Source organism: Atractosteus spatula, chromosome 20, assembly GCF_055471065.1.
Source record: "Atractosteus spatula isolate fAtrSpa1 chromosome 20, fAtrSpa1.hap1, whole genome shotgun sequence".
NCBI classification, from domain to species: Eukaryota; Metazoa; Chordata; class Actinopteri; order Semionotiformes; family Lepisosteidae; genus Atractosteus; species Atractosteus spatula.
In genome coordinates, this window is record NC_142725.1 from 6,691,919 (window position 1) to 6,718,699 (window position 26,781).

Below are 26,781 nucleotides of genomic sequence, written 5' to 3' on the forward strand. Positions count from 1 at the left end.
TCACTAGTTTCCCGTCCTGTGTCGTCCCAGTACGTGCCTGCAGTACCTGATGTATAATTTCCGAGCCTCTGTCGCTTTACTGAGTGTGAGAAATCGCCCTCGATGCTGTACCCAGGGGTTTTATATCACGGGGGCATCCTAATGTGGTTCCGTTGCATTGCTGTGCAAAGCTGTTCAAGCTGTTGAAACTGCGCGTCGCTGCTCCGTCTCCAGACCCCAGCGACTTTCTCTTTTGATGGGAAACAAGAGTGGCCTGGAAGGAATTAAGGGATTTTTTTTTTTAACGGGATAATAAAAAGATCAGTCAGACACAGATTGTGCTTTTCAACAGCGGCACAAAAAGCATGATGAGGGGCTACCGTGCGATACAGCAGTGTAAAATAACTTTGACTTTGTTATACCTCACAGGGGGCACCATGCAGTCCTGCACAGTGGAGTCTGCAGTCTGATCAGAACGAAGGGAACTCGGATGCTGCATCAGTGATTTCAGGGTTTAACAATAAATAAGTGTGAAGGGGTGGTAGAGTGAGTCATAGCTGGGTTTGTTTTGTAATTCTTAGTTTTTTTTTCTTTCTGTAAAAATAGAACCTCAAGAGTTTTTTTTTCTTCTTCTCTCTTGATTATTCTGCCAGTTATTTTGCACGATCCCAACAAGAGCTCTCGATTTTTAAACTGTACAGGCATGTTTCAGGGGAAGTTTTGAGTGCCGGGGGGGAGGGGGGAAAGGGTAGAGAGATGGAAACCAGCTAAAGCAGAATTAATTAGGCGGTTCTTAAAATGTTGTGAGAGTGAAGCCCGGCAGACTGGAGGATCTTGCATAGAAGCTTCAGAATTCAGCGAAACCAGAACTAGCTCGCAGCCATTTGCCAATAGAGCTGCTTCCCCGGATCGTTGATTTTTCGGTGTTTCTTCTTTCCTGACAAACACTAGCCTTCTTGTTTTCATGCGAGAGACTCACTGCGCAGCTGACTGGATTGTTACTCTCTCTTTGCCAGCAGCCCTCACAGACTATTTACGCTGACCACAGATGGGCCTCGGCCCCCCACCCAGAGGAGAGCCGTCGTGGGCAGGGGTGGGGCTTGATGATTCAGTCCCTGTGCCGTTCCAGTGCCCAGAAGCATGCCCGTCATGCCAGGAAAAGCTGTTGTATGTGTAAAGTCTGCCTTTTGTACTGCAGCGGTGACGATAACTATGTCTGAGCCTTCGTTTATATACGTACAGTAAAGCCCTTGAGACATGGATCCCGAGACTGCATTAGGAGTTGCTCTCTGTTAGCTCAGGCTTTCCACGGATTGGATGGGGTAAATTCTGTGAAAGTCTGTGCTGGGATCTCCCCCATCTTCACTTTGATTTGTCCTGGCGTTCTGCAGTAACCTCCACTTTGGGCTTTGATTAATGAAATGTTATCTGTAAACGCGGCCTTCTCTAATGAGCAAGACACTGTACGGACTCTGTCGGAGAACGTGGCAGGTGTGGAATTGGAGAGTACGGGGATCTTAATTGCTCCATGGTTGTGTGGAGTTACTTTGAAGCTCTCTGATGTTAAAAGATATAATAATAATAATATAATAATAAACTATTTTATATAGCGCCTTTAAAGGTGGCTTCTCAAAGCGCTTTACAGGATGACAACAACAATAAATAAGAAGAATACACAAGATAAGACACAATTACAATAAACAGAGGAGACAGTGGATGGTGGTACTAAGAAAAGCAGAGGGGTGACGAATGGAACCAGTTAAGTAAAGGCTCTTCTAAAGAAGAAGGTTTTGAGTCTGGATTTGAAGGAGTTTAGAGAAGGTGACTCTCTGATGTCCTTGGGGAGAGAGTTCCAGAGCTTGGGGGCATAACAGGAGAAGGCCCTGTCACCCATACAATGCAGACGGGCTTGGGGGACAGTAAGGAGAGCAGAATTAGAAGAGCGAAGGTTGCAAGGTGGGGAGTAGGGCGATAAAAGTTCAGAAAGGTACTGGGGTGCCAAGCCATGCAGAGCCTTATAGGTGAGCATGAGGATTTTAAAGTCTACACAGAATTTGACCGGGAGCCAGTGCAAGGACTCCAGGATAGGAGTAATGTGAACACTTGCACCAGGCCTGGTCAGGATTCTGGCTGCTGAATTTTGGACATACTGCAGTTTGTTCAGAGTAGATTTAGATACCCCAACGAGTAGAGCATTACAGTAGTCAATTCGAGAGAACACAAATGTGTTGATCAGCTTTTCAGCCACAGTTAGTGATAGAGCCACAGTGAGTGATATGGTGTCACCTTTTCAGTGCAGGGCAGCGGTGACTGGAAATGAATGGGTGGATGGAGATTTTGTGAACCGGAAGCATTTTTTTTCATAATGCGGCCGGAACCGGAATAAACAATCTGCCCAAAAAATCAAACAGCCTGACGGCACGTCGAGAAAAGTCTGACGGTCAGTTTTTGATTTTGACGTTATCCGCCTCAGAGAGAGGAAACAATAAAGCCTTTATCGTGCCTTGATCAGTATCAAAGCTTATGTTGCTTAAGGCTTGATGCAGCTCTTCAGTTTGTCTGGGCCTGGTCTGCCACGTATCATGTGGTCCCAGTGTCTTGCTCATAATGTGTTGAAAAGATTCAGGTAATATGCAGTGATTTTTTTCGTAAACCACGTTGGACATGCAGGGCTGGACCTCAGCACCCCAGTCAAGCAAAGTGACAGTGCTGCACCCCGGCTTGCCTTGCTGGCTCGGCGCAGGGCCGCTCCCCAGCGCAGGAGCGCGCAGACCCTTTCAAACACAGCGGCCGCTGGCGGCCGCTGGCACACAGCCCGTCGAGGCTGGTGGCACAAGGGCGCCTCAGGGCAAAATCCCCTGGAAAGTCCTGATCACCGCAGCACCCGGAGGGAGAGAAACGTTTCTGCGCCCCGATCTCCAGTATCTTGACCAGAAACAGCCAGATGCATAAATGTTTGTGCTCGTTCCTGTAGAGCAGGGGTTCCCAACCTTTTTTGTCGGCGGAACCCCTTCAACCTAAATTATTTGCCTCAGGTACCCAGTTGAGATAAATGCTACAGCAAACCTCTTAACATGCTTCTTTTCACTTGGTAAAATATTCATATTACTACTGTTGTTTTTCTTATTCTCATTATTACATTGTTATTTATTAATTGGCCTATTTAATTTGACATTGACGTTTCCAACACAATCTCACGAGCCCCCGGCAGTACCGTCACAAACCCCTAGGGGTTCGCAGACCCCCGGTAGGGAACCCCTGCTGCAGAGAATGCCTAGAACATAATCTCCTGAAACAGTGCAGCACAGCCCCTTCTGGATTAGACTCCTTTAGTCTAATAAAGGGGATCCCCCTGCAGGAGAAGTGCAGCTCTGAAGGACATGGGTGACCACTGCTCGGCACGTGCAAGTCTACACCCTGTTGACTAGTACTGGGGTTACAATTCATAACCTCTGCATTGCAGCTCATGGACTTGATGCGTGTCCTCTTGGGTTTAACAGCTCGGCTCTGGATGCAGTGGCAGTTTCACTCGCGCTCCCAGGGAATGGCACAGGATGTCCTCAGGGCTCGTCTCGGTTTCCATATGGAAAATGGGACAGCCAAGACTCTCCAGGAAGAGTAGTGTAGATCCGGGCAGTGCAGCACGTGGTATCGGATACATGGGTCACGTCTGAAATGGAAAATGCGCTTGATAGTACAAGTGAAGTCTCCTATTGATCCATTTTGTAACTGTGTCTAGCAATTCAGGGTTGCAGATACAGCAGTGTGTCACAGGGCAGACACAGACACGAATGCGCACATTCTCCCCAGAGCCAGTTTTCCCAGAAGCCAATTAACCTGCTGTACCAGTGGTCCTGCTGTCTTTGGATTGTGGGAGGAAATCCACATGAACATGAGGAGAACATACAAACTGCACTCAGACAGCACCCCAGGTCTGGATTCGAACAAGGGGCCCCTGGGGCTGAGTGGTGCCAGTCTATGGTTAACAGGTATATGGTTGATAAACCTGCTGTTCACAGATTCAAAACTTAGATCGTGGTGGCTGTCTGCTTGCCAGAACCGTCTTCCCCTGCCAGTGGAATCCTGCTTTTAAGTGCTGGGCTTGAGGGTGATTGAGCAGTTTGACTGAAGCTGGGCCTCAGTTTGAATGTTTCAAATCGGGGTCAGTATGTATAAGATCTCTTCAGCACATTGACGTTGAAGATGCAGTTTCTTTGTGTCCGACGAACACGAACAACGAACACGCTAGCAAGTGTGTGAGTCGTGCTTTTTGTTCTGCACCAATTGAATTTTGCCCTTATTCGTGTGCACGTTTCTCTGTTAATTGCACAAGGATCACTGATGAACAGAGGTGAAGGAGGGTGTTCATGAAGATCTTGGATAAACTAAATAGTGAAGGAACTGCGCATGATTTTGGCACATTTGCCTTTGCCCTGATGGCTCATGGTCTCAACACGATAGCCGTAACAAGCTATGTTGTACATTCCTGTTTCTTTTTCTGGGCACCAGTTTTGTGCTTGTGTGTATGTGCTTTCTTTATTATCTGAACAAGTCTTCCATTAAAATATTCAGTTTTCATTTGAGCTTTTCTGTATCTACTAGTTAACTATAATTAGGCTAGTGCATTTGTAGTTTAAGGGACAAATAATTACCTTACATCCAAATAGTAATCTTGTGGTGCATTTTGTGGCACTAATGCAGTAACAATCAAAGGCCTTGTGCGTTTTGGTATTTAAAATTCACAGCAATGTCTTTTGACTGTAGTAAGTCTTCGTATGGCAGTTGTACCAGTTGTCCAGACACTCCCTAAAGCCACTCTTCAGGGGAGAAATTGAAGATGTGCTCAACGAGGAGATGCTTGGAAATGGTGCATTGATGAGGCTCCGCCAGCATTCGGTTTCCAGCGAATGTTGTTCTGTCTCTTGGTGGCACTGCAAGGGCACTGACCAGAGCCAGCGGCACCTGTGTGATCCGCGCTTGGGCACGTGCCACGAACACGTGGGCGGGGGGTCACGTCAGGCCTGGTACCCATCCCTCCCTGGTCCGTGCAGTTTGACACGCTGTGGAGGGGGGGCGGCTGCGTGACCTACTTTTCCCTTGCTTTACTTTGCAGCTTCGCTCGTCAGGAGCTCGGCTCGCTCGCTGTGTCATTTCTGTCTGGAGCTGTTACGTCTCTGCGCCGGCTGGGGCTCAGGGCGGTTATGACATGGAGAGGCACGTAGGCAGCCATAAATCCCGGCCTGCCCACACACCTGCTTTGCAGGCGCACTTTGACCCCGCTATCAGGAGGGACAGGCGGCTAATGGTTCCTCAGTCGTCTCCCTCGCCTCCCACGGGGCCACGGGTGTCCTCTTGTGCACAAGTGGGCGTTGAACTCCAGCGCCCTAGTGGAATGTGCAGCACCACTCCGAGCCTCGCTGTCTGCAGCTCTGTGGGGTGGCTTTGTAGTTAAGTCTGTGGATCAGCGTTTTTGAAAGGATGGATCAATCAAAATTCTGCGGGAAAACTTGAACTTGTGCTTTTCTGTTTCTTTCCATCATAATTATGTTAATTCAGCATGGTAGCGGTTTTCTTTCATCTCTCCTGTCCAATATTTCAAAGTCAGTAGGTTCCTTTCGAAGCTGCGTCTGTTACGTTTTCTGCTGGGTTGAATAGTAATGATTAGTCTTAATGATACCATTCTCTTAGCTGCTTTGGAAATGCATCTGAAATGCATTTGTTTTTCACTGGAGCCCCAAACTGTGTCCGGGCATGCACACACTTCAGAGACCAGATGAGACTCAAGACCTGAACAACATTTTTATGATGGTGATGAAATTGAGCTTTGGAGAAAGGTTCTGTCTTGATAGCAGTTCCTAGTCTGCTGCTGCTTGTTTGGATTGAAGACGAGTGGGAGGAGTAAGGAGGGCGAGCAAAAGGAATTCGCTAGGCTTTTGTTCACAGTTACCTTGACTAAGAAAGCCTTCTCCTCTCAACCACAAGCACATATCCAAATACCTGGGAAGGGTTTGGTTCAGGTGTGTTGGCGGGCAGGCTGTTCCACACTGTGATCAGAGCCAATCGCTCCTTGTTCCACAGATCTGCACGCTGCTCTGTTGAACACAGCCCCAGGTGTTCAAGGGCTCTGTCAGGCTCTGCAGAGAATACATTCCTGCTTCATGGCCTTGTACATTTGCACAAGCTGTTAGAGCAGATTGTGCTTCACAGGACCAAAAGCAATTAGCTGTCTCAGTTTTGATCAGTGTCATTTTTACATTTTGAGAGAAAGTAGGTTAGATTTTTTTTTTTAGCGTTTTGGTTTGAAGGTCTGACTGATGAGCGATGGTATCCGTTTGGACGGCGATTCTTATTCCAACTTATCTGCGGCAGTGAAGGCCGTGTTGACCAAGCACACACGTGTCCGACTGGTGAAGGATTGTGTTCATCAAGCAGGGGCCTCACTGTGATCGTGAAGGAACTGTGCATCTTTATTGGGACATTTGCCTTTGCTGTGATGGCATGTGATCTCAATCCCAGCTTTGCTGTATATATCTATTTCTTGCTGCTTTCAAATGTTTTCTACTGCTCCTCACAGGGTCCCTGGGGACTGCTGTTTGATCTACAGCGATCTCTTTATTTTCATCCTGTGCACAGAACATGAATTGCGCACGGCGAGCTTTAGTCACAGGCAGTTTTTAATTCTAATGATCAGAGTTGCTCATAAAAAATTAAAATGCAGTAGTGTATTTCAAATTAATCTCTGTGACAAGTGTGCGCCTACTTTTCAACTGAATTCAGGTGGCCCAGTAAGAGCTGTATGTGCTCGGCCAGGATGTAAAGCAGTAGCCTCAAGTTGCTATTATATAATTCAGCGCAGTTTTTCAGACCTCTCACTTCATTAAACAGTGGACCATCCACAGTGACTCTAGACACATGGTTGTGTAGATGAAATGGGTCACAATAGGTCTTGTGGTCATAAATAGATGCCTTGCTTATTACACCTCAGTCAGCACTGATTGCCTGTTGAATTGCCAGGAAATAACTGACTGACAGTAGTGCCAAACACTGGTTGACTGGACTTCAGCTTGCAGGGTTTACTGTTCCCATATTAAATGATGTGCACAGTGAGCAGCAAAGCGCAGTTCGTCTCCTCTGGGGCTGATGTGATAAGAGAGCTCAGCTGTTCACAGTGCAGTCCAGACCAGACATACTGAACTAGAACGACCTACAGGGAAGAGAAATCTCCATATGAACTCAATACCAGTAACCAAGCTAGATCTCTGTGGGAATAGGAGGTGTTTTTTTTTTCTTTCTGCGTGAACAGGGCCTGATCGCTAACTGAGAAGAGATCAGAAATTTCATCCCCCCCCCCTCCCCCTCTCCCTTCTCCCTGCGTAGCTTCTGGCCAGATCTTCGGAGACACCGGGAGACGACTCAGACTTTGTAGAACAAGACAGGCTCTCATGAATATTGCTGATTATGGCTGTCTGCAGGAATCCAGCACGAGCCATAAACAGCGTTGCAATCCCAGCAGAGAGGCCTGCCAAGTCCAGCAGCACGTCTCAATCTGACCTATATTCTTGTGTCTCCTGCATGGCTGCTGCCCTGATCCTCTCTTACAGCATCACCAGCCCTCTCTTAGTGATTCTGAGCACTTTACCACCTCTTCTGTCACGCTCACAAACCCGCTGGCAATAATTACAGCACCCGGAAGGTCCTTCCTGGGTCTGGGAGCTGTCTTGGTTGTGGATTGTGATGCACGGCTTCACAGAACCTCCTGCTTAGTTCCTCGCACTCCTGAAATACAACCTGAGTTCGTTGAATCGAGTATGATTTATAGTTCGGATGAAAAAGATCTGTAGTTTTTTCTCTGAATATTCATCTTCGCTGACACAGATGTCCCTCTTGCAGCGCGTCCCGCAAAGAGACCTTCGTATGAATCATAACCCGTCCATTTTCTCTCCAGTTCGTCCGATTCAGGGTCGGGGGGGGAGCCGGACAGTCCCTCATAGGATAAACCATAATATTGAGTTCAGCCGGGGTGAGTCCACATCATCATGCGCTTTAGCAGTTCTTGTGTTAGGGCATCATTTGGGGGAAGAAGCATTGAATTTTAACTGTGTGGGGCTCCAAATGGATCGCATATTCTGGAGGAACCCACCTTCCCCCGCCTCATTCCTCAGTGTGAGACACCGCTGCCTGTAGCCAGTGTTCGCTGTCTGGAGACAAACCTGCGACGTTATGAAAAGGTCAGAAGTGTAGCCTGGTACTGAAGCGAGCATGCCCCTTGGCGTGACCTTTCTTGATTTTGGATACTGCGTATTGTGCGAGCAATATTGCGCTTTAAGAAGCCTGCTGTTGCGGTGCTGTTGTTTGTCTCGTTTTCCATCTTTACCTTTACTGGTCTGCGAATACACAATTTCTCAGTTATGACAAATGCTTCCTGAACCTGCATTCCCACAATTTTAAACACTATTATGTTTTTTTGTCTGAATGTTTCTTTTTTATGCTGGCAATAAGTAGCCACAGTAGATATGATCAGATTTTAGTGACTGTGAAGATTTTGAACTCTCTAACAGGTGCTAACAGCGCTTGTCTTTTTATCATTTGTATTTTAGTTGAAATAAGCACTTTCACATGTAGATGTTACCCCACATGTAGGCACAGAGAGGGCAAGATGAGTGGGGTCGTACAACCTGTCTTCACCCAGTGAGCCTCATTATGAGTTACTGAGGTGTGATCGAGCGCAGGGCTCAATTCAGGCGATCTTGCCTGGCCTTGAAGGATGCCTATTCAGCAGGAATTGCTGAGGAATTTGGGATCTTTTACAGTTCTCCTCCTGCATTTTTTTGTGTCATAAGAGAAAGGGAAGGCAATGAATTGGCTCAAAAATGAGAACACCCTTACTGTGGAAATAAACTCAAGAGTAGAAAACATCATAGAAACATCCAAACCGGGGTCCAGGGTATTTCTGTACAGGTTGCCTGTACCTGGTACATCATTTGTTTTAGCCGAGCTGAAGTGATGTAGTCTGCGCAGATTCATTGACAGGGTTGCTTCTGTCCTGTTCTTTCTCTGCTGCTAGTAGTTTTGTTTTTATTGACTGGACTTTGTCCTCTCAGTGAATGGTCTGGCTTTTGTTTGCATCCAGCTGTATTTATTGGAAACTCATTATGACTTAGACCTCTCGGTGGTCAGGAAACCTTTGGGTGTCTTTAAAGCTGGGTTATGTGACTCAAAACCTGAGTCCTGCTTATAGTTCTTATTGACAAAAGCTGAAGAACCAATCGCCTGGAACCAATTCACATTGAATGATGAGTGGGGCAAAGGTTAATGAAGTGTAATTCTTCTGAAACATATCAGTAAAGTGAGTGATTCATTGATGAATTATATCGGACTTGCTTTTCCTGCCTCTTATCTTGGTTTGAACGGGAACCTTCATCAACACAAGATAAGGCTTCTGTGTCATTGTTACCTTACCCTTGGTAGTGTATTAAGAGACTAGAGGATACCTAGCCAGCAGCCATATCACTCTGCAACTCTCAACTGGCAGCCCACTGCAGCTCAGCAGGTGTGAGCCTGGTCAGTACCTGGATGGGAGACCTCCTGGGAAAAACTAAGGTTGCTGCTGGAAGAGGTGTTAGTGGGGCCAGCAGGGGGCGCTCACCCTGCGGTCTGTGTGGGTCCTACTGCCCCAGTATAGTGACGGGGACACTATACCGTAAACAGGTGCCGTCCTTCGGATGAGACGTAAAACCGAGGTCATGACTCTGTGGTCATTAAAAATCCCAGGGTGTTTCTCGAAAAGAGTAGGGGTGTAACCCCAGCGTCCTGGCCAAATTTCCCATTGGTCCTCACTAATCATGGCCTCCTAATAATACCCATCTGTGAATTGGCTTCATTATTCTGCTCTCCTTCACACTGATAGCTGGCGCAGTTATGGCTGCCATCGCATCATCCAGGTGGGGCTGCACACTGGTGGTGGTGGAGGGGAGTCCTCATTACCTGTAAAGCACTTTGAGTGGAGTGTCCAGAAAAGCGCTATATAAGTGTAAGCAATTATTATTATTATTATTATTATACCTGCGTCAGAAGTACGTTAACAGAATTCATTGTACATACGCCCAGTCAGCACATGTCCCAGAGCAGAGATGTGCTGTTTTCCCTACTGGTGAAATTGCTTTTTCTGTGCAGAATTTTGCTTTGCCTTTAGTCTTTACTGTCTGAGCGGGTGCTACCGTAACTAGTCTCACTGAACTCAAAGCTGCGACTGGGAACTGAACTGATCAGAGGGGGTTTTGATCACATGTACAAAGGAGACCAGGCCTCAAAGCAAAAAGAAGTGAAGGGCAATGATTAGCTAACATTGGTGTGTTTTTCAGTCATACACTATGAGGCGCATTAAAGGGATGTAAATGTCGTTCATTGAAACATTTATAGTCTTGCTGTAATAGCTAATCTTGTAATCTTTAAGGCTTTGTTATACTGGCACAGGCTGCATACCTATTCCACACACAGTCCAAGCATGTGTTGCTTGCATTGTGGTTTTAGCCAAAGCTTAAGAATACACTGCAGTAGAAAAAATGAAAGAATAAATCCATTGGCTGAACACAAACTCAGCTCCCGTTCAAACTAGTTTTTCAGTATTTACTAAATAATTGACCTGTGAGCGTATCCTGGAACTGTCCTCTCCCAACACCATTGCTCTGCGGACTCCCTGTCTCGACACAGTGGCTGTGTTGCTGGCTCTAGCTGTTTCAGTCTTTGCATGCGACAGCGCTTTTGGTTGCAAACATTCTGCATCCTGGCTGCAAGAAAGAGCAGGAGCCTGTTGCAAATACCCGACATCAATACATCAAACACTGCTGGAAAATAGTATAGGAGTGACATTCGAGAACATTTGGTTTTCAAAAGCATAACAACTTGGGCTCAGAAGTCCAGACTGCTTTTAATTGCGTTGATCACCATCGTTTTTGAGGCAGCTGGACTGGATCAGGTGGTGCTGTGTCTGTTTTTTCTGCAGGACTTCACCAGCAGGGGTGCAGCGGCAGTAGCCTGCTGTATCTGTGCTATAAAAATATCTCGGAAATAACACTGCAGACGTTCATGGCTGACTGTTGCACCAAGAGGGTGCACCAAACAATTCGCAAACTGAGGGGTGCATGCTGCCGAGACCCCATTTCAATATGGCAGCGTTTTGTCTGCAGCGTGTCCCACTGGTGCGTTTGACTGAAGAACACCTGACTGCTCCCAGTTTTCAGTGTATACAAGTTTAGCACTGTCCGTTGGGCCATGATGCCACTCTGTCAGCGATCTTTGTTTTTCTGTGAAGAGTACTTGCACATTCCTTATGGCATGTGGTTATTGTCTGTCTTGAAGGCACACAGTATTCTGATTCCACGGAAGCCATTAATTTGAGAAACCTGCTCCCTCTGCTGATGTTACTAGCAGCAAGTCTTCTTACTGTGGTGCACACGAACTCGGAGAGAGCTCAGATCACATATCCCTCAGACTGTATAAACGGAGCCCCCTGCTCGTTTGGCTGAGGTATGACTGTTCAGAGTATTGCACAGGGCTCGGGGCATGTCTGTAAATGTTATACGTTTCCATTAGCAGCACACACTTAGCCCCCCTGATGGCTGATGCGGTTCATGCTGGCTCACTGCTGTGCAGCCCCTGATCTGTCCTTTTCTTTTCTTGCAGAACTCAATTCGGCACAATCTGTCCCTGAACAAGTGTTTCCTCAAAGTGCCTCGCTCTAAAGATGACCCAGGGAAGGTGAGTGCTTTTACTTGCATTTTATTGCAGGTGCATTATCTCCAAAGTGAGATGAATTGTTTGTGTGTCCATAGAGTGTTTTTTTCTTTAAAAGGTTGGCTCAATTCAAAACTGTATTTACCTACAAAAAAGTACAACAAAAAGTATTACATGAAGTATAGCATTGGCAACATCTTGAGCTTTCAGGGAAAGCTTGTCAGCTTTTTCCTTAACTTCGAACTTCAGCTCATTTCCTGTACTTGGAAAAGAGCTGTTCGGCATTTGCTGTTTTATAATCTGAAGGAGATGGAAATGAGGAGCCTGTGCAGGAGGTTAATTGTGGTATTTATCATGGGTAATTAAAAATAATTTCTATCCGGTAAATTATAGCTTGTATCATTTTTCTTATATTTAAGTGTGTTACATTTTAGAGACAATGGGAATCTAAGATTGAAAAGCTTAGACATGGGGTATATCCAGGCCAATTTGTAGCATGTTCTGAAGAGATGGGGTGCAGTCCTCTTCAGTGTAGTGCTGGTATTATACGTGGGTGATCACGTGACTATTGGGTTAGCCACATTTCATAGGCTCCTCTCTCACGTCCCCGTTATCACTGTGATCGATCGGATTCGATTAGGTTGCTGACAGGCAACATTCACCATCTCTTCATATTATTCCTTCTGCCAGTGATTCTCAGACTCCAAGAACAGTCCTTTATTTACATACTGAAAAGAGTACTGTATTGCGTTCAGTCAGATGACAAAGACTTCATGCAGACTTCATGCAAACAAAGACCAGTTCCATTATTAACAGTACCAAGTGCAGATGACTAGTGCAACATTAAGTCACAGAGCGTACACAGGGATAACAATAAAAATATATTTGGAAAACTAATAAATGATGTACTTTAGGCCTTAATCGTGCAGCTTACTGTGAACTTTAAAATTTGCCATTTAATAGGTCGTGCACAAAGGACAAAGCTACACTGCTCAGTATAAACAGCAACTGACCAAAACTAACTGATCAAACCCATATTACCATTGCAAAGCTCGTGAGCATCTCATCGTCCAGTCTGTGAGAAGCAGGCCTGTACCTTCAGCTCCTCTGTCATTCTCATCCTTATCTTCCATGTGTCTTCTTGTGGGGGGTGGGGGGGCAAATCAGATTGCTCCACCTCTGTGTGGATACTCTCCGCTGGCTGACGAACTCATTTGCTCATGTCCTTTTCGGTGCCATTTAAAGGTGATCCATTATAAGCCCTTGATCAGCATATTTCACTATGACTTTGCAGCAATGTAGCTAACACCTAGCTGACTTCTAACCTATTGCCGTGATGCATAATTAGATGATGCTAATATTGTGCAAGGCTCCATTGCACAGAATTGAAGAAGGGTACGTCTAAGTCTTTGTCTTTTGCCCATGCTGTGGGTCTGCATCTGTACTTGCAGCACAGTATTATACAGCAGTTTACTGTAATGGTAATTTCCTGTGAACAAAGAGTTGCTTATGCTCAGCTGTGAGTGAGTCATTTCCCAAAAGCAGTTTTATATCAAATTAATATGATGACCATCAAAAATCTCTGTCCATATTATTTCAGTTTACTACAATAATAAGCCTATAGATTTTATATATTCATTAAAGGTATTGGTCTTTTGATCAATTGATCAGTCAAATGGAACAAGACTTTCTTGAATAGGCTGTGAATCACTTTTAGAGTGAAAATAGTTGATTGGTTGTGTGAGATGTGGTGTTATGACTTGTTGAATGTCAAGCCTGGTTCAGATTAATATAGGAAGACATAAATGAATCAGTATGACCTCCTAATCAGGAAGACAATGCTTTAGTGACATTGCTATGTTGGACTAATTCAGCACACTATTGCTTGCCTTTTCAGGTGTTCACGGCCAGAAATGTATAATCCAATAAAATGTTGCAGCCACAATATAGTACATCAATAATAGGTAACGGTCTGGGTGACCACGAGTCATGATGCAGGAGGCACAATGAGGAGATTCAGGTTTGTTGGGCAGGATTGACTTTTCCTTAAAGAATTCCGGGCTTTCAACCTGATTGCAGAGCACTAGGTTGATCAGGTCCTTAAACTGAGCACTTATCCAGATCTGACAATATTCCAGTAGGACCACGCATGTTTTTATACTGCCAGTGCAGTAAACAGCCTTATTGCAATATGAGAATGTGACATGATGTGTTGTGGGTGCCTTACTCTCCAGACTTGAGCCCCATCAGATGTGTGTGGGATGAGCTGGGCTCATGTGTAGCATCTAGAGCTGAGAGGCTCTGCAACAGGAAAGAGACAAAATCCCCCAAGACAGCACCTGCCAAGCATGCAGCACAGACTTTGCAACTTGCAACCGCTGCTAGGCTTGGCTTTCACAGTGTGGACCCCTGTAGAGGATGCATGGTGATCAGCATAATGAATTTACCTGCGTCGTGTCTGTTCAGTAATCAGTGTGCCCGCTGTGAAAAGGGCTTTCTGATCTCTTTGTGACTCTGTTGCTGTTATAAATGAGGCTTCCTTTGATGGGCAGTATATTTGACTTAAATTGTCTTTTAGGTTTATTTTAATGGGACTTATTTTAATCAAAACCCTAAAGTGTTGTCTTTGCCTCCAGGGAGTGACGAGCTCATTTTTTCCTGCGAGTTGGCTGTGTTCTGGGAATGGGTTTCCTGATCTCCTGCCACACTGGGGGAAATATTCCTTGTTCTTGGGTGCTTCAGCTACTCAGCGATGATTCAGCAGCAGAGGCAGGTTTGGTTGGCTGGCAGTACTGGAGCTAAGAAGATGGTTACTTAGTACTGCTGGCCTCCCCAGTCCCTCCACTGGGGGTGTGTGTGGGCTGTCCCCTTTGGACAAGTGGGGTTGGCCAGGCCAGGGAGGGGACTTCCAGAGGCCGGGGAGCACTGCGAAACCCCATGAAAGCGTTGAGCTTGGCCCCAGAATACCGCTGGACTGCGCGGGGGTATGGGGTGGGAGGGACTGCTGCCGAGGTAGGGTTGGTGGGTTAGGGGAGGCAGGAGAAATGAGCTGGAAAGGGATCTCTCTTTGTTTTTTCTTCTCCTTTTTCCCCCTAAAAGAAAGATTCACAAAATGAGGCGGGGGTCCTCTCCAACACCCTGAGAAGCACTGTATCATAGACAGGCTAAACACGCTGCCGATTCAGGACAGTCAGGCTGCGCTGTGTTTAGTCCGTCTCATGAGATGACAGCCTGAGACAGGGCTGGATTTCACTGATTCTTACAGTTGGCCATCAGTGGGTTTCTTCTTGCCTGGACCGCATGACCCTGTACGGAAGCACTGCTACACATACAGAGAGCTGACTAGGTTTGTTTGTGAGCGCAGAGCCTATCACAATCACTCATGGGTTTTTTTTTTTGAACTAGACCCATTGCTAATTAGCACGTTAGGATATTTATTCTAAATCCCCATGAAGTTTCCTTTGTTCTTATGAGCTATTTTAAAATTAATTCTGCACATACTTTATATTTGTACTTTTCTATCTGTGTAATGTTTACAGTATATTAGTGCATTTGTCTTGCCTTTTCATAATATTTATGCTGTTTGCATGTCTGTCAACACCTATGTTATGTGTGTACGTGGAAACAAGTTTCAACTAGCAATAATAAGTACATATAAAAATATGTTCACAGAATGCTAATTTGGTGTTTTGCTGTAATCCTCTGATATTGACACTACTGGGAACTGTTCTGCTAAATAAAAAATTATCTGTTGCGGTATGGATTCAATTTAAGTTTCAAAGCCAATATGCTTGCATCCATAATGTTCAATTTCTAACCCTTCTCCCTCCCCTTCCCCAAAGAAAACTTCAAAGGATCACTCCAAGAACCCAGAGGTCTTGGTATTTTGCTGCATTTTTTATTTTTTTTATATAAGACAAAAATAATGAAAAATCTGCGCATGGGAAAGGCAGAACTGCATTTCCTTAAAATTCCTGCACAGCCTGGATGCAGTACCAGAAATCTCTCTGCTTTTGGAGGCACAATCTGAGCTTGTCGGTATCTTGATCGGTGTCGGCCTGCGGGTGCGAAGTCGGACCCGAGCCCGGGCTGCGCGGTGCCCTGCCGGCTCTCCGCACATCTGGGGGCAGCCCTGTTTACACCTCCGCCACTCTCCGCATTCCAGAGCTCTTAATCATCCTGCAGGTTACCAGAGCAGTCCTGGGCTTTGTTCTGGCTCTGCAACCTGATATCCCTCTGCGCTTCACCAGAGTCTTCAATCCCAACTCCAGCTGATTAGCTGTTGAAAACCTTTAAGCAGTGTTTCAAACCAGACGGCTTGTATAGGTCACATTGTATCACTTAAGTGTCAAAGGCTTTTCTGTTTAGGGTTTGTTCTTCCTAGACGTTGTCTGTGTTTTTTCTGGCTTTTGAATGCTTGAATTGTTTTCTCTTAGAGGCTGGTGTGTTAACGCACAGCACATTGCAATGCCTTAATTGTATAATCATGTTTAGTGCCCCTTTCCCAAATTGTTTACCACCATGTGACATCCCTTCTCCTACTCTTCTTCCTTACTGTGGAAGTGTTTCTGAGGACACAGCAGCGAAATTAGAGCCATTCTGTTTGGGTGAGTAAATATACTGCACGCGGCGGTGTAGGGCTCTGCTTCGCGCTGAATAATTGAAGAGAAACCGTTAAAAGGGCTTCGTTATCCCAGTGTAAGCCCTTGAAGACAGAGGGAAAAGCAGCAACCGGAGAATGCATGTCCCAGGGGTGGGTGCTTAAAGACAGCCTTACTGATTAAAGGAAGCGCCACACGACCCAGTTTATGGTGCAGCAGCACCAGAAAAAAGGACTTCATTCAGAAGCAGTCGGATCAGCGGAGTCTTCCGATCGAATTGATGAGCTCCTTTCAATTAATGTCGTTTTCACTCACCTCAGATTGTCCTTTAGGTTCCTTTAGGTTTTGGCTCAGTTGTAAACTTATACATGTTACTGAGCCCCAGTAGGGGAGAAAGGGAGGGCTTGTATATGCAGTAATTTCATAGCACAGACACGTGCTGCTTGTGTAGGAAATGTTGTAATGTTTGATCATGCAATAGTGTGAATGGTGGTGGTCTTCCTGTGAACATGGCACTGAAGTGTTTAAGGTGCAACTAAAATTTAAACCTTCAACTATTTCTTGTTTTCCACCCCTAGTCCTGTCCAGGGTCTGTCCAGCTACAGGGTACCCCTGTGTTTTTCAAAGATTAGGGAAATTGATCTTTTTTTTTCAGTTAAGGCAATTCTTGTTCTTAAAGGATGGATATTCTGCTTCTTGTTTTAAAATGATCTCTAAGATACTCAGTTGGACGGATCATTAATTTAATTTTGCTGTGATCAGTTGTCCCGTTGATGGTATAATGGTTACCAGCTGGAAAGGAGTTCTCAAGGTGCTGGACTGCCGATCACTGTCTTAGTGTATATACTGTCCCCTGGTGGTCCCAAGAGAAAATGAAAAAGCTTGAGTCAGTTTTGATTGTACTGAAACGCATGTGTAGTCATATTACAGTTAATGTATGCAGTTGGTTGTCAGTAACTACAAGCACACTACATGTGTGTTTGAAACATGTTCGAGTCTGAACTGGGCAATCTTTTAATTCAAGTACAGTAACATAAGAAAAGTTACTTAGTTAGATGGAAACATCGAGCTTGTTGATCCCAGGCTAATTGATCGTAGGATCTCATTCAGCTGTCTGGAAGGAAGCCAGGGTAACAGATTGACAACATGACTGGTAGCCTGTTCCATACTCCCACAACTCTTTATGCAAAAAATGTCTGCTTTTTAGTTGTGCCCCCTCATAGTTTCCGTGTGTCCTCTGGTTTGTGTTTCACTGTTGATTCTTAAAACTGGGTTGACTTAGTGCATTTGAGGACTTGAATGGGTCCCATTTGTAGACTTCACTGTTCAGAAGATGAAAACGATTTGGTTCTTTAAGTCTGTCAGAGCTGGTGGGATGCTCTGTTCATGACACACTTTAATCAGGATGGTTAGAAAGAAGAGACTTTTCCCCTTTTTTGACCTAGAGCAGATTTATGTTCTTCACAAAGAGGGGTTTAGTAATTTCCAGTCATCTCCAGGAATATGCACCTGAATACTCTTTTAAGAGACCATTTTTTGTATTCCAAGCCATCTGATGGTCTTTAGATCATGTAATGTGTATTACATCCAGCAGACAGGCATGCATTAATAACAGGATGTTCCAAATCCCTGTTATCTTAGGTTTGATTGCTAAAAACCAGGATCATTGTTGTGTATTAGAGTCCTTAAACTTGCCACCAGTGTTTTTAAGGCAGGCAGCAGGTCGACATAGGTCAGGAAGCTTTTGAGGACCTCTGGGGTGACTCTGTATCACATGTGCTGTATTATCATGGTCTTGCCATGAATATGAGAACCTTACACATTAGTGATTGAATCAGACTGGGAATTTGTCAGCATAAACTGTGAACCATTTAAAATAATGACATTTAAACCTTTTTATGTCAGAGTAAAAACCATATGAAAGTGTGATTAACCTTCGTATAGTTTCTCTCATCCTTTTAGTTGGATGACATGAATTTAAACCCTTTTGTTGACTGTATATTCCAGAACTGAACCAAAGTGAACCACCAGTGTTGTCACAGGCCTGTGTACAGAAGAGATCCCAGGCACTGTTGTCTTTTCTCCTGATGCTATCTCCTTGTTTATTTTATTTTTGTTTTTTTTCCGGTATGTCTGTAGCCCCTTGGTGTTGCATCAAGTTAAATTATACTGTTAGCTGAATGAGGTCTGGAAATGTGCCTGCCAGTTCGAAAGCACTTGTCGCCTTCTGTCCTCACTTGTTGACCAGTATTTCGGTGCGTTGGAGCCCTGAGCTCATGCAGTGGATCATCATGCTGTGATGGGGCAGGGTCTTTTAGCAGTGCAGGGCACGGTCATGGCAGCATCCGCATGGGTGATAAGTGGCGGCCATTGTCCACCCTCAGCCCCTCTACACAGCAGATCGAGTGGATAAGGGAGAAATCGCTTCCTTAGTGGAAACGAGTGGGAACTGGATCCAGGTCCAGGGTGGAACTGGGCCACAACGCTGGGATTAACACCCCTGTGTTTACACAGCAGTCCCAAGGATCTTTAATGACCAAGACTGTGGGACCTTCTTGTCTGGAGCACAGCACCATCTTAAGCCATTGGTTTGGAAGGGAGGGAAGTGCGCCACCTACTGGTCCACCAGCACCCCTTACTGCAGCAGCTTGGATTTTCCTTGTAGGTCTCCCATTGGAAATGGCCGGGCCCAGCCTCGCTTGGCTCCTGAGATCTGGCGGGATCGCTGTGGGAGGTGCTAAGGCTGCTTGTTTTGTTAAGCCTGAGTTTAATTAAAAGCCTGGAAGTCAAGACTCCACAACACCTGAGTTTCACTTCCTCAGTTTATTTAGCCATTACTGAGCAAGTTGATTACTCCCCTGTAGCCTTTTTAGAATATGAAGATATTAATATTTAGTGGTCTGAAATGAGGAAGCAAGGCAAATTAAATTTAGTGCAGTACCTTGCTAGAAATCTCCAGACTACGGCCCCAGATTACATTAAACCTTGGACCCACCCATCATTCACAAATTACAAGACCAAGATCATTCCTTCTAGCCAGCGCAGAGCTGACATCAAGTAATGAGTTTGAAATGTGTGATTGGCTAAGGAGTGGAAGTTTTAATGTGTTCTGGGCCAGCCATTGATCTCCAGAGTGATTTTTGGTTGCGGTTTGTGCTAAATGCCTTGTAAAAGACAATAAAGAAATGCCAAGTTTCACAGCGTTATTATGCTGATAAGGAATATTCTTATTAAATTACTTTAATATTTAATCGCTTCAAGCATAAAAGACCAATACACTTTGCGCTACAAGCCCTTCTGTACACCATTTCCTATCCAGACCCTTATTGAACTATCAGGCTAATGCTGAACAGGCTGTGTACAGGCAATTTTTAAAAGGTCCTGATCCTTCTTATTATGGGCAATTGAGGTCTTACTGAATAAATAGTATAAAATATTAATGATCTTTACAGACCTAAGGTCTAAAATGTACACTCTGAAAATCTTACAGAATCTTACATTATACTTAGGGGACGTGAACCATTGAAAAATACATTTAATAATAAGAAACCACCAATAAATAATTCAAGACGTTGCTCTGGCTTGGACCTACAACCCAAAACAAAGGAGTAGTGTTCTTTTCCTGATTAGTCACGTATAGACCTGTACAGAAACTTAACTATGTTGCTGCAACCCCAGGAAAGAGAAATCGATAACAGAGTTTGAGAAACCATCGTGTTGGATGTTGGTTTTAAGTTCTTGCTCTGTCTTTCAAAGATTTTGAAGGTCATGGAAGGAAATATAAAAGAAAGACCATATACTTCTAAATGCTGGATTTATGTAGGGAGTTTATCACGGAGCTTTTCTACTCTTACACTGAAAATGCCTTTCGAAGGAAGTGTTTCCGAGGAATCTGTTGCTCATTTTCAAACATGGCGTGTGCTGTAATTCTTTTGAAAACATTTGTATTCTCTAAAACACTTCTGTTGCTTCTCCAGTTTGTGCTCTCTAAAGCCCTGTCCACGTTATCCTTAGTTTCCTGATTTCCTTTTGACCCCGACTGAAAGTCCAGATTTCATACCAAACCCCAGAGCTGTACTTGAGACTCCTGACAGGGTACTTTAGATTTTGGGTCTGAAGCACCGTAGATCACAAAGTCTAATAATAATCATAATAACAACAACATCACTTTATTAACCCTTTACAATTTCTTGCATTAGGAATTTGTTTTTTCGCATACCCCAGCTTGCTCTCCATGAGACACACAGACAGGGAGAGAAGCTGGGGGTCAGAGCGCAGGGTCTGCCATTGTACGGCGCCCCTGGAGCAGTTGGGGGTGAAGGGCCTTGCTCAGGGGCCCAACGGAGTAGGATTCCTCTGCCGGCTACGGGATTTGAACCGGCAACCTTCCAGCCACAGGCACAGATCCTTAGCCACAGAGCCACTGCTCCGCCCCAAATCTGTGCACTTAGTCAGAAATGAGGACATGGTAATGCCAATATGCACTTTCATTATCCTCCCTTATCCCAGAACGCAGTTTGAGTCCTACTTGTACTGTGCATGGCCATTGCAAATTCACAGGCTCTACAGGAAAGCAAGGCGAGTAGTATCAAGTAGCTGATGTTTGTGCTTACAGTTAGAAATGCTCAAGCTTAAAAACAGCACATGAATAAGACATGTGGTTAAATGGCAAAGCAGGGAGTTTTTTAGTATCTGCAGCAGGGAACCAGAGCTACAGAGTTAAAAATCTCATAAGCTGTAGCCTATCCGACAAGCAGCAGGTGCAAGGCAGGGCATATCCAGGACAGGACGCCGGTTCATCGCAGGGCACACACAGACATAGACATGCACACACTCACACCAGTTTCCCCAGAAGCACAGAAGTTACACCAATATGCCTTTGAACTGTGGGAGGAAACCACGCTAAGATGGGGAGAACATACAGACCCAACACAGACAGCACCCCAGGTCTGGAATGAAACGTAGGGCCCCAGCGCGATGAGGCAGCAGTGCTAACCCTGTGCTACCCTCAGAATTAAAAATGAATTATTACGTACTTATTTTACCTTTTTGATTGTCGTGAATAAAACTTTTTATGCGCTGTGTTTTTCTCCTGAGTCAGCTCCAAGGCAGCTGTGTCTCTGAGTGTGGAGGCAGAGCATCGTAGGCCTTAGGCTTGACTAAATATGAAGCAGTGTTTCAGTATGGGTGCGCGGAGCTGTATTAATTAGATCCTGAGTATGTTTCTCAACAAGGGTTTTCATGGGTCGCTGGGGTCTTGTTTGATCATGAAAAGATTAATCATTACTCAGAGTGTGAGTGAAGCACTCCTTCTGGACGTCGCTGTGCTGTTCATCAGGTTTACCTTTTCATTTGAAGATAATTTTTTACAACGGCAGCATTAGAGCAGCGGGCCCCGTGATCTTCAATATAACATTTTAAGTCTAATAAAATGCAGTTTATGAATGCCAGTGGAAATAAAAGACTGAAATGCACAGAATAATGTAATAGTCCGTTTCACAGACCAGATGTGGTGAAGACAGTGATGCAGACCGTCTCCCTGTGCCACTGTCGATGAAGACTGGTGTCGCTCTCCGAGGGCAGCAGCTTGGCACGGTCGTAGTCAAGGTCTGTAGGAAGCCATGCCTTCACACAAGCCACGGCTGTAGTGTCCCTTGCTGCAGAGCCCCATTTAAGCGTGCATATTCAGAGAAAAGGAAGATGCAGTGAAATGAATTTTGGACAAGGCTGATTTGTCTGACCTTATTTAGTGCTGGTTTCTGCGATAACCCCATTACACGATGTGACCTTCCTGCTAATGCAGTTCAGTAAGCACACATCTGCTCAGGCTTCAGCAGTACTCAGCTGGGAGGAATTTGCTTTCATTATTTCACCTGTTTTCAGGGCTTTACTCAGCACAGTTGACTAAACACAATTTATTTCGCACTACGCGAGGACTATTTCTTGTTTCTTCCCAGTGCAGTGGAAATGGATAGATTGCTTTGTGAAAGTCTCCTTGTTAGGACTGAACTCGCAGGGGTCAACGTGCTCCAGTGTTGAGTTGGAGGTACCGTAGGAGGTCTTGCAGTGAAAGCCGAGATAAAAGGAGCCAGGATAATCTGGCATCTTTTTCATGAGACTACAAGGGAGGCCTCAGCACAGGTTCATCCATTCGTTGTGCGCCGCTGTTCGTGCGCGATCACAAGCAGGAGGAAATCAAGATGAAAAGTGAGAGAACCTCTGGACTCCACACAGAACATGCTCTAGTCGGGAATCGAACCCTGCGATCTTTCGTCATCCGTTTTCAATATAATCATTTCATGTTTTATATAGCGCCTTTAAAAGTAGCATCTCAAAACTCTTTACAACTGGTGTGAACAAATTGAGGATAGCAAATGACAAAATAAGCGTGTAAGGATGAGGAGTGGTTAGAGGTGCAGCAGAAGATACTGCACATGGTCATTAGAAAATGGGACACAAACAAAAATAAAAGTACGGATTTGAATGCGCTCTCTCCCCAAAGATATTTGATGCGATATCTTTGGGGACTGAATTCCAGAGCTTTGGGATGCCGCATGAGAAGCCTTGGAGATTTAAGTGTTGTAATTTAAATTTTAATGGGGTGGAGTGGTGTCACTGTGGCTAAGGATCTGCCCCTGTGGCTGGAAGGTTGCCGGTTCAAATCCCGCAGTCGGTAGAGGAATCCTACTCTGTTGGGCCCCTGAGCAAGGCCCTTAACCCCTTCTGCTCCAGGGGCGCCGTATAAATGGCTGACCCTGCGCTCTGACCCCCAGCTTCTCTCCCTATCCGTGTCTCTCATGGAGAGCAAGCTGGGGTATGCGAAAAGACAAGTTCCTAAAACAAGAAATTGTATATGGCTCATAAAGTGATCTTATCCTATTTTAAAGTACAGGTTCAAAGAAGAGCACAGTCATTATTGGCGGTGTGTGTGTAGCAGGCAGTCCAGATTTGTTCCTGCAATGCTCTGGTGCTCTGATCTGCCCCCTGTGTATCCCAGTGTGCTGCTCCATTCATGCCTGTTGCGTTCTGCTTCCAGGGGTCCTACTGGGCAATCGACACGAATCCAAAGGAGGACACACTGCCCACCCGGCCAAAGAAGAGGCCACGATCTGGAGAGCGGGTGAGTGGCACCAGGGGCACGCCTGCGGAGGGGGGGACAGACGGATCCCGGGCTTCAGTTGTACTGCTGGACTGCTGAAGAAGTCCTGCTGTTTGTATTGACTGCTCAGTACTCCACTGATCGCTGAGCTCTCGCCCCCCCTTAACGCTCCGGAAACCGGGATGAGCTCCTGCCCCACGAGCCGCCGTGGCCCCAGGGAAGACTTTGCCGTTAACTTCACCGAAATTAGATGCACAGCAGTTTTGGGGGACTTTGGTAGAAGGTCGCAGTTTGGTTTATAAAAAAATTAATCCTCTCAGGAGCTCCTCCTGTTCGGCCCTTTCTGAACATAGGAATTCGCACAGGAGCCGTGTTTGCCGAGCAGTACACACCACTTCCAAATAGGCATTGGTTTAACAAATGGCTCTGCGAATGTGTAAGGCTGACGGTGGCTGTGAAGAGGAGTGGTACAAGACAAGCAGATGTCACTGCTGTCTGCCAGTTACAGGGACTGATTAAGATCTGTGAGACAACGCCTTTGGGTTTCTGTGTCTTTTCCAGTTTTTTACCTGCTGTGAAAGTGTACCTGTTGTAATGCATTCGGCTGCAGTGTTACCTCTTGGATCGTCATTTTTTTAGGCCTCAACCTTTATGCATCGACTTGCTTTTGAATCCCACTCGCCTTAATTTTACATCTGAGTTTTTTTCTTTGTTTTTTTATTTTATGTATGGATTCTTTATTTAGTATCTTGATTTGAAATTTGCACAAAGTGGGTTTGGGATGTTTCTGGAGACTGCTGTTGGTCATCGTGAAGCAGTCAGGGGAGCTGAAGCCTATCCCCATAGGCAACAGGCACATGGTGGAGCTGGATGGGACACCAGTCCACCGCAGGGCAGACACACGGACCCAGGCACGCACACACACACACACACACACACACACACACACACACCAGGGCCAGTGTTGCCAGAAGCCAATTAACCTACCAGTATGTCTTTGGACTGTGGGAGGAAACCGGAGCACCCGGAGGAAACCCACACAAATGTGGAGAACATGCAAACTCCACACAGACAGCACCCCAGGGTCATAATGGAACCCAGGAACACAGCACTGCGAGGCAGCAGTGCTAATCAGTGTGCCACCATGCTTCCCATAGTCAGAACTAAGCAATATTTATATATTCCACAATAAATAATTACTTTTTATTGATTCCTTGATTGAATCATATTTATTAGGTCTTAAGATTCAGGCTGCTCAGCGTCCTCTGGTTGCTCCTTGTTGGTTGTCAGTTAGACCATACGTGGGGCTTGACGCTGCGTATTTAACAGAGATTTGGAACTGGACAGTTAGAAGCAATACATCACATATTTGTTGGTTTATTGCATGAATAATTATCACGATTAAGTCAGAATTAGTTATTTGACAACTTGTAGGTTGTCTACATTTACAGCCTTCAGAAAATCCAAACTTAATCGGTTTTAACCATTAGAATCCAGATTCCATTGAAATAAAAAAATAGTCTTCAGAAAATTGCTCCGTTGCTCACTGCGCTTGTTAGGTCTTGCACGTAGTATTTCATGTTAAAAAGCGTTCTCCTGTTGAGAGGCCAGCGGCCCAGTGTTTGTCCCCATGAGAGATGCGTTCCTGCTGCGCTCTGGCAGTGTTCCCTCCTGAAGTCTGCGTGGGGCTCGCCGACAAGGGCAGGGCCAGCCGACTGGCGCTCAGGGCCCTGTCAGTGTGGAGTCTGTAGTGCCTGGCTTCTAATCAGGGCCAGGGAGCTCTCCTGCTTTCTTCTTTAATGATCCAGAGATAAAGGAGACCTGTGGAAGGTTTGCATCTGTAGTCTCCATCTAACAGCAGGCTAGTGTAGTATTCACTGGGTTAGAAGGCACTTTGATTTTCGTGTCAGTTGAAATGCAGTGGTGTTCTTACGTTCAAGAAATTAGGACTGAGCCTGGAGCAAACTTGTGTTTTAACTGCTTTGTTTTTTGTTCTACTATTATTTTATTAAATAATTTACTCGTTCAGTCCCTTTGAGACCAGTCAGATAATTGTGTAGTCTGTAATGTTGTTAAAAGTCATTGGTAAAGGCTTGCCAACAGTTACAGTTTGTGTGTTCTGCAGTTTTTTTCTTTTCCAGAGCTGGGAAAGCTTTTCTTGTGTGAGTTACAATACAGGCTGTCGTTTGTGTGTTGGAACTTGTGAATACAGACACATTAGCACATACTAATGTGTCTGTATTCATACCTTTGTGACGAATGCAAAACTGTCAGAGCTGCCTATAAACACATTTTCTTTAATACTGAAAGATTTTAAAGATACTGCCATTTGGTTAGTAAAAAAAGTCATATATTCTGTGGGAATGTCACATCATCTGCTTGTCTTGGACTCTCCTTGTGGGTATATTTCTCATATTTACATACACTTTCTTTGTGGGTATATTTCTCAAATTAATATACATGCCCACACCTGCATAGAAACACAAACACACCCACTTAAACCTCCACTCTCGGCTACACTGGTCCAGCCTGCTCGTTCTCAGTCCTGCTTCTATCAAGTTACACTGCTGGTTAATGATGTAACACATAATCCTGGCTCTCGTAATGGCTCAGCTCTTCTTGATATAGTCAAGTTGTGTTAATAAACTGCACCCCAGGCAGTCATTAGACACTGCGTTCTGTGCTGATTTTTTATTACAGACATCAATTAATCCACCATCGTGCCCAGGCTCTGTCAAGATGGAGGTTTTTAAATATTTATGCCCAGTGTGTGGAACATCATTTCACACAGTGCATGTTTCCCACTTTATTCCGCCTCCAGCCTGCTGGGTTTTGTGCCATCTGATACCCCGGGCAGCTGGACAACTGTGCCTGGCATTCATGCTGGTACTTCAAGGACATGGGCATTCTGCTTTGCTACAGTCATCTGGACAAGCTTTTAGACTTCACCCACAGAGCTGAGTCTTTGAGATCTTCTGCATGCAGACTTGGATTTCAGGATCAAGTGCTAGAATGTGAGGGAGAATAGACAGGTTTGAGCTGCTCCTGCTTTTCTTATCTGTATTTATCTGGGAAAAACTAAGGTTGCTGCTGGAAGAGGTGTTAGTGGGGCCAGCAGGGGGCGCTCACCCTGCAGTCCATGTGGGTCCTAATGCCCCAGTATAGTGACGGGGAAACTATACCGTAAACAGGTGCCGTCCTTCGGATGAGACGTAAAACCGAGGTCCTGGCTCTCTGTGGTCATTAAAAATCTGAGGGCGTTTCTCGAAAAGAGTAGGGGTGTAACCCCGGCGTCCTGGCCAAATTTCCCATTGGCCCTTACCAATCATGGCCTCCTAATAACCCCCATCTGTGAATTGGCTTCATTAC

General features: G+C 45.3%; 1 protein-coding gene across 1 annotated transcript in view; it reads left to right on the forward strand.

Annotated features, from left to right (window-relative positions):
• foxj3 (forkhead box J3) overlaps positions 1–26,781 on the forward strand; it is a 143,901-nt gene that overhangs the window by 95,985 nt on the left and 21,135 nt on the right. Inside the window, exons 3-4 of the mRNA XM_088937948.1 lie at positions 11,662–11,736; positions 23,350–23,433. Coding sequence (XP_088794074.1) covers positions 11,662–11,736; positions 23,350–23,433 — 159 coding nt within the window. The remainder of the gene's footprint in view (positions 1–11,661; positions 11,737–23,349; positions 23,434–26,781) is intronic.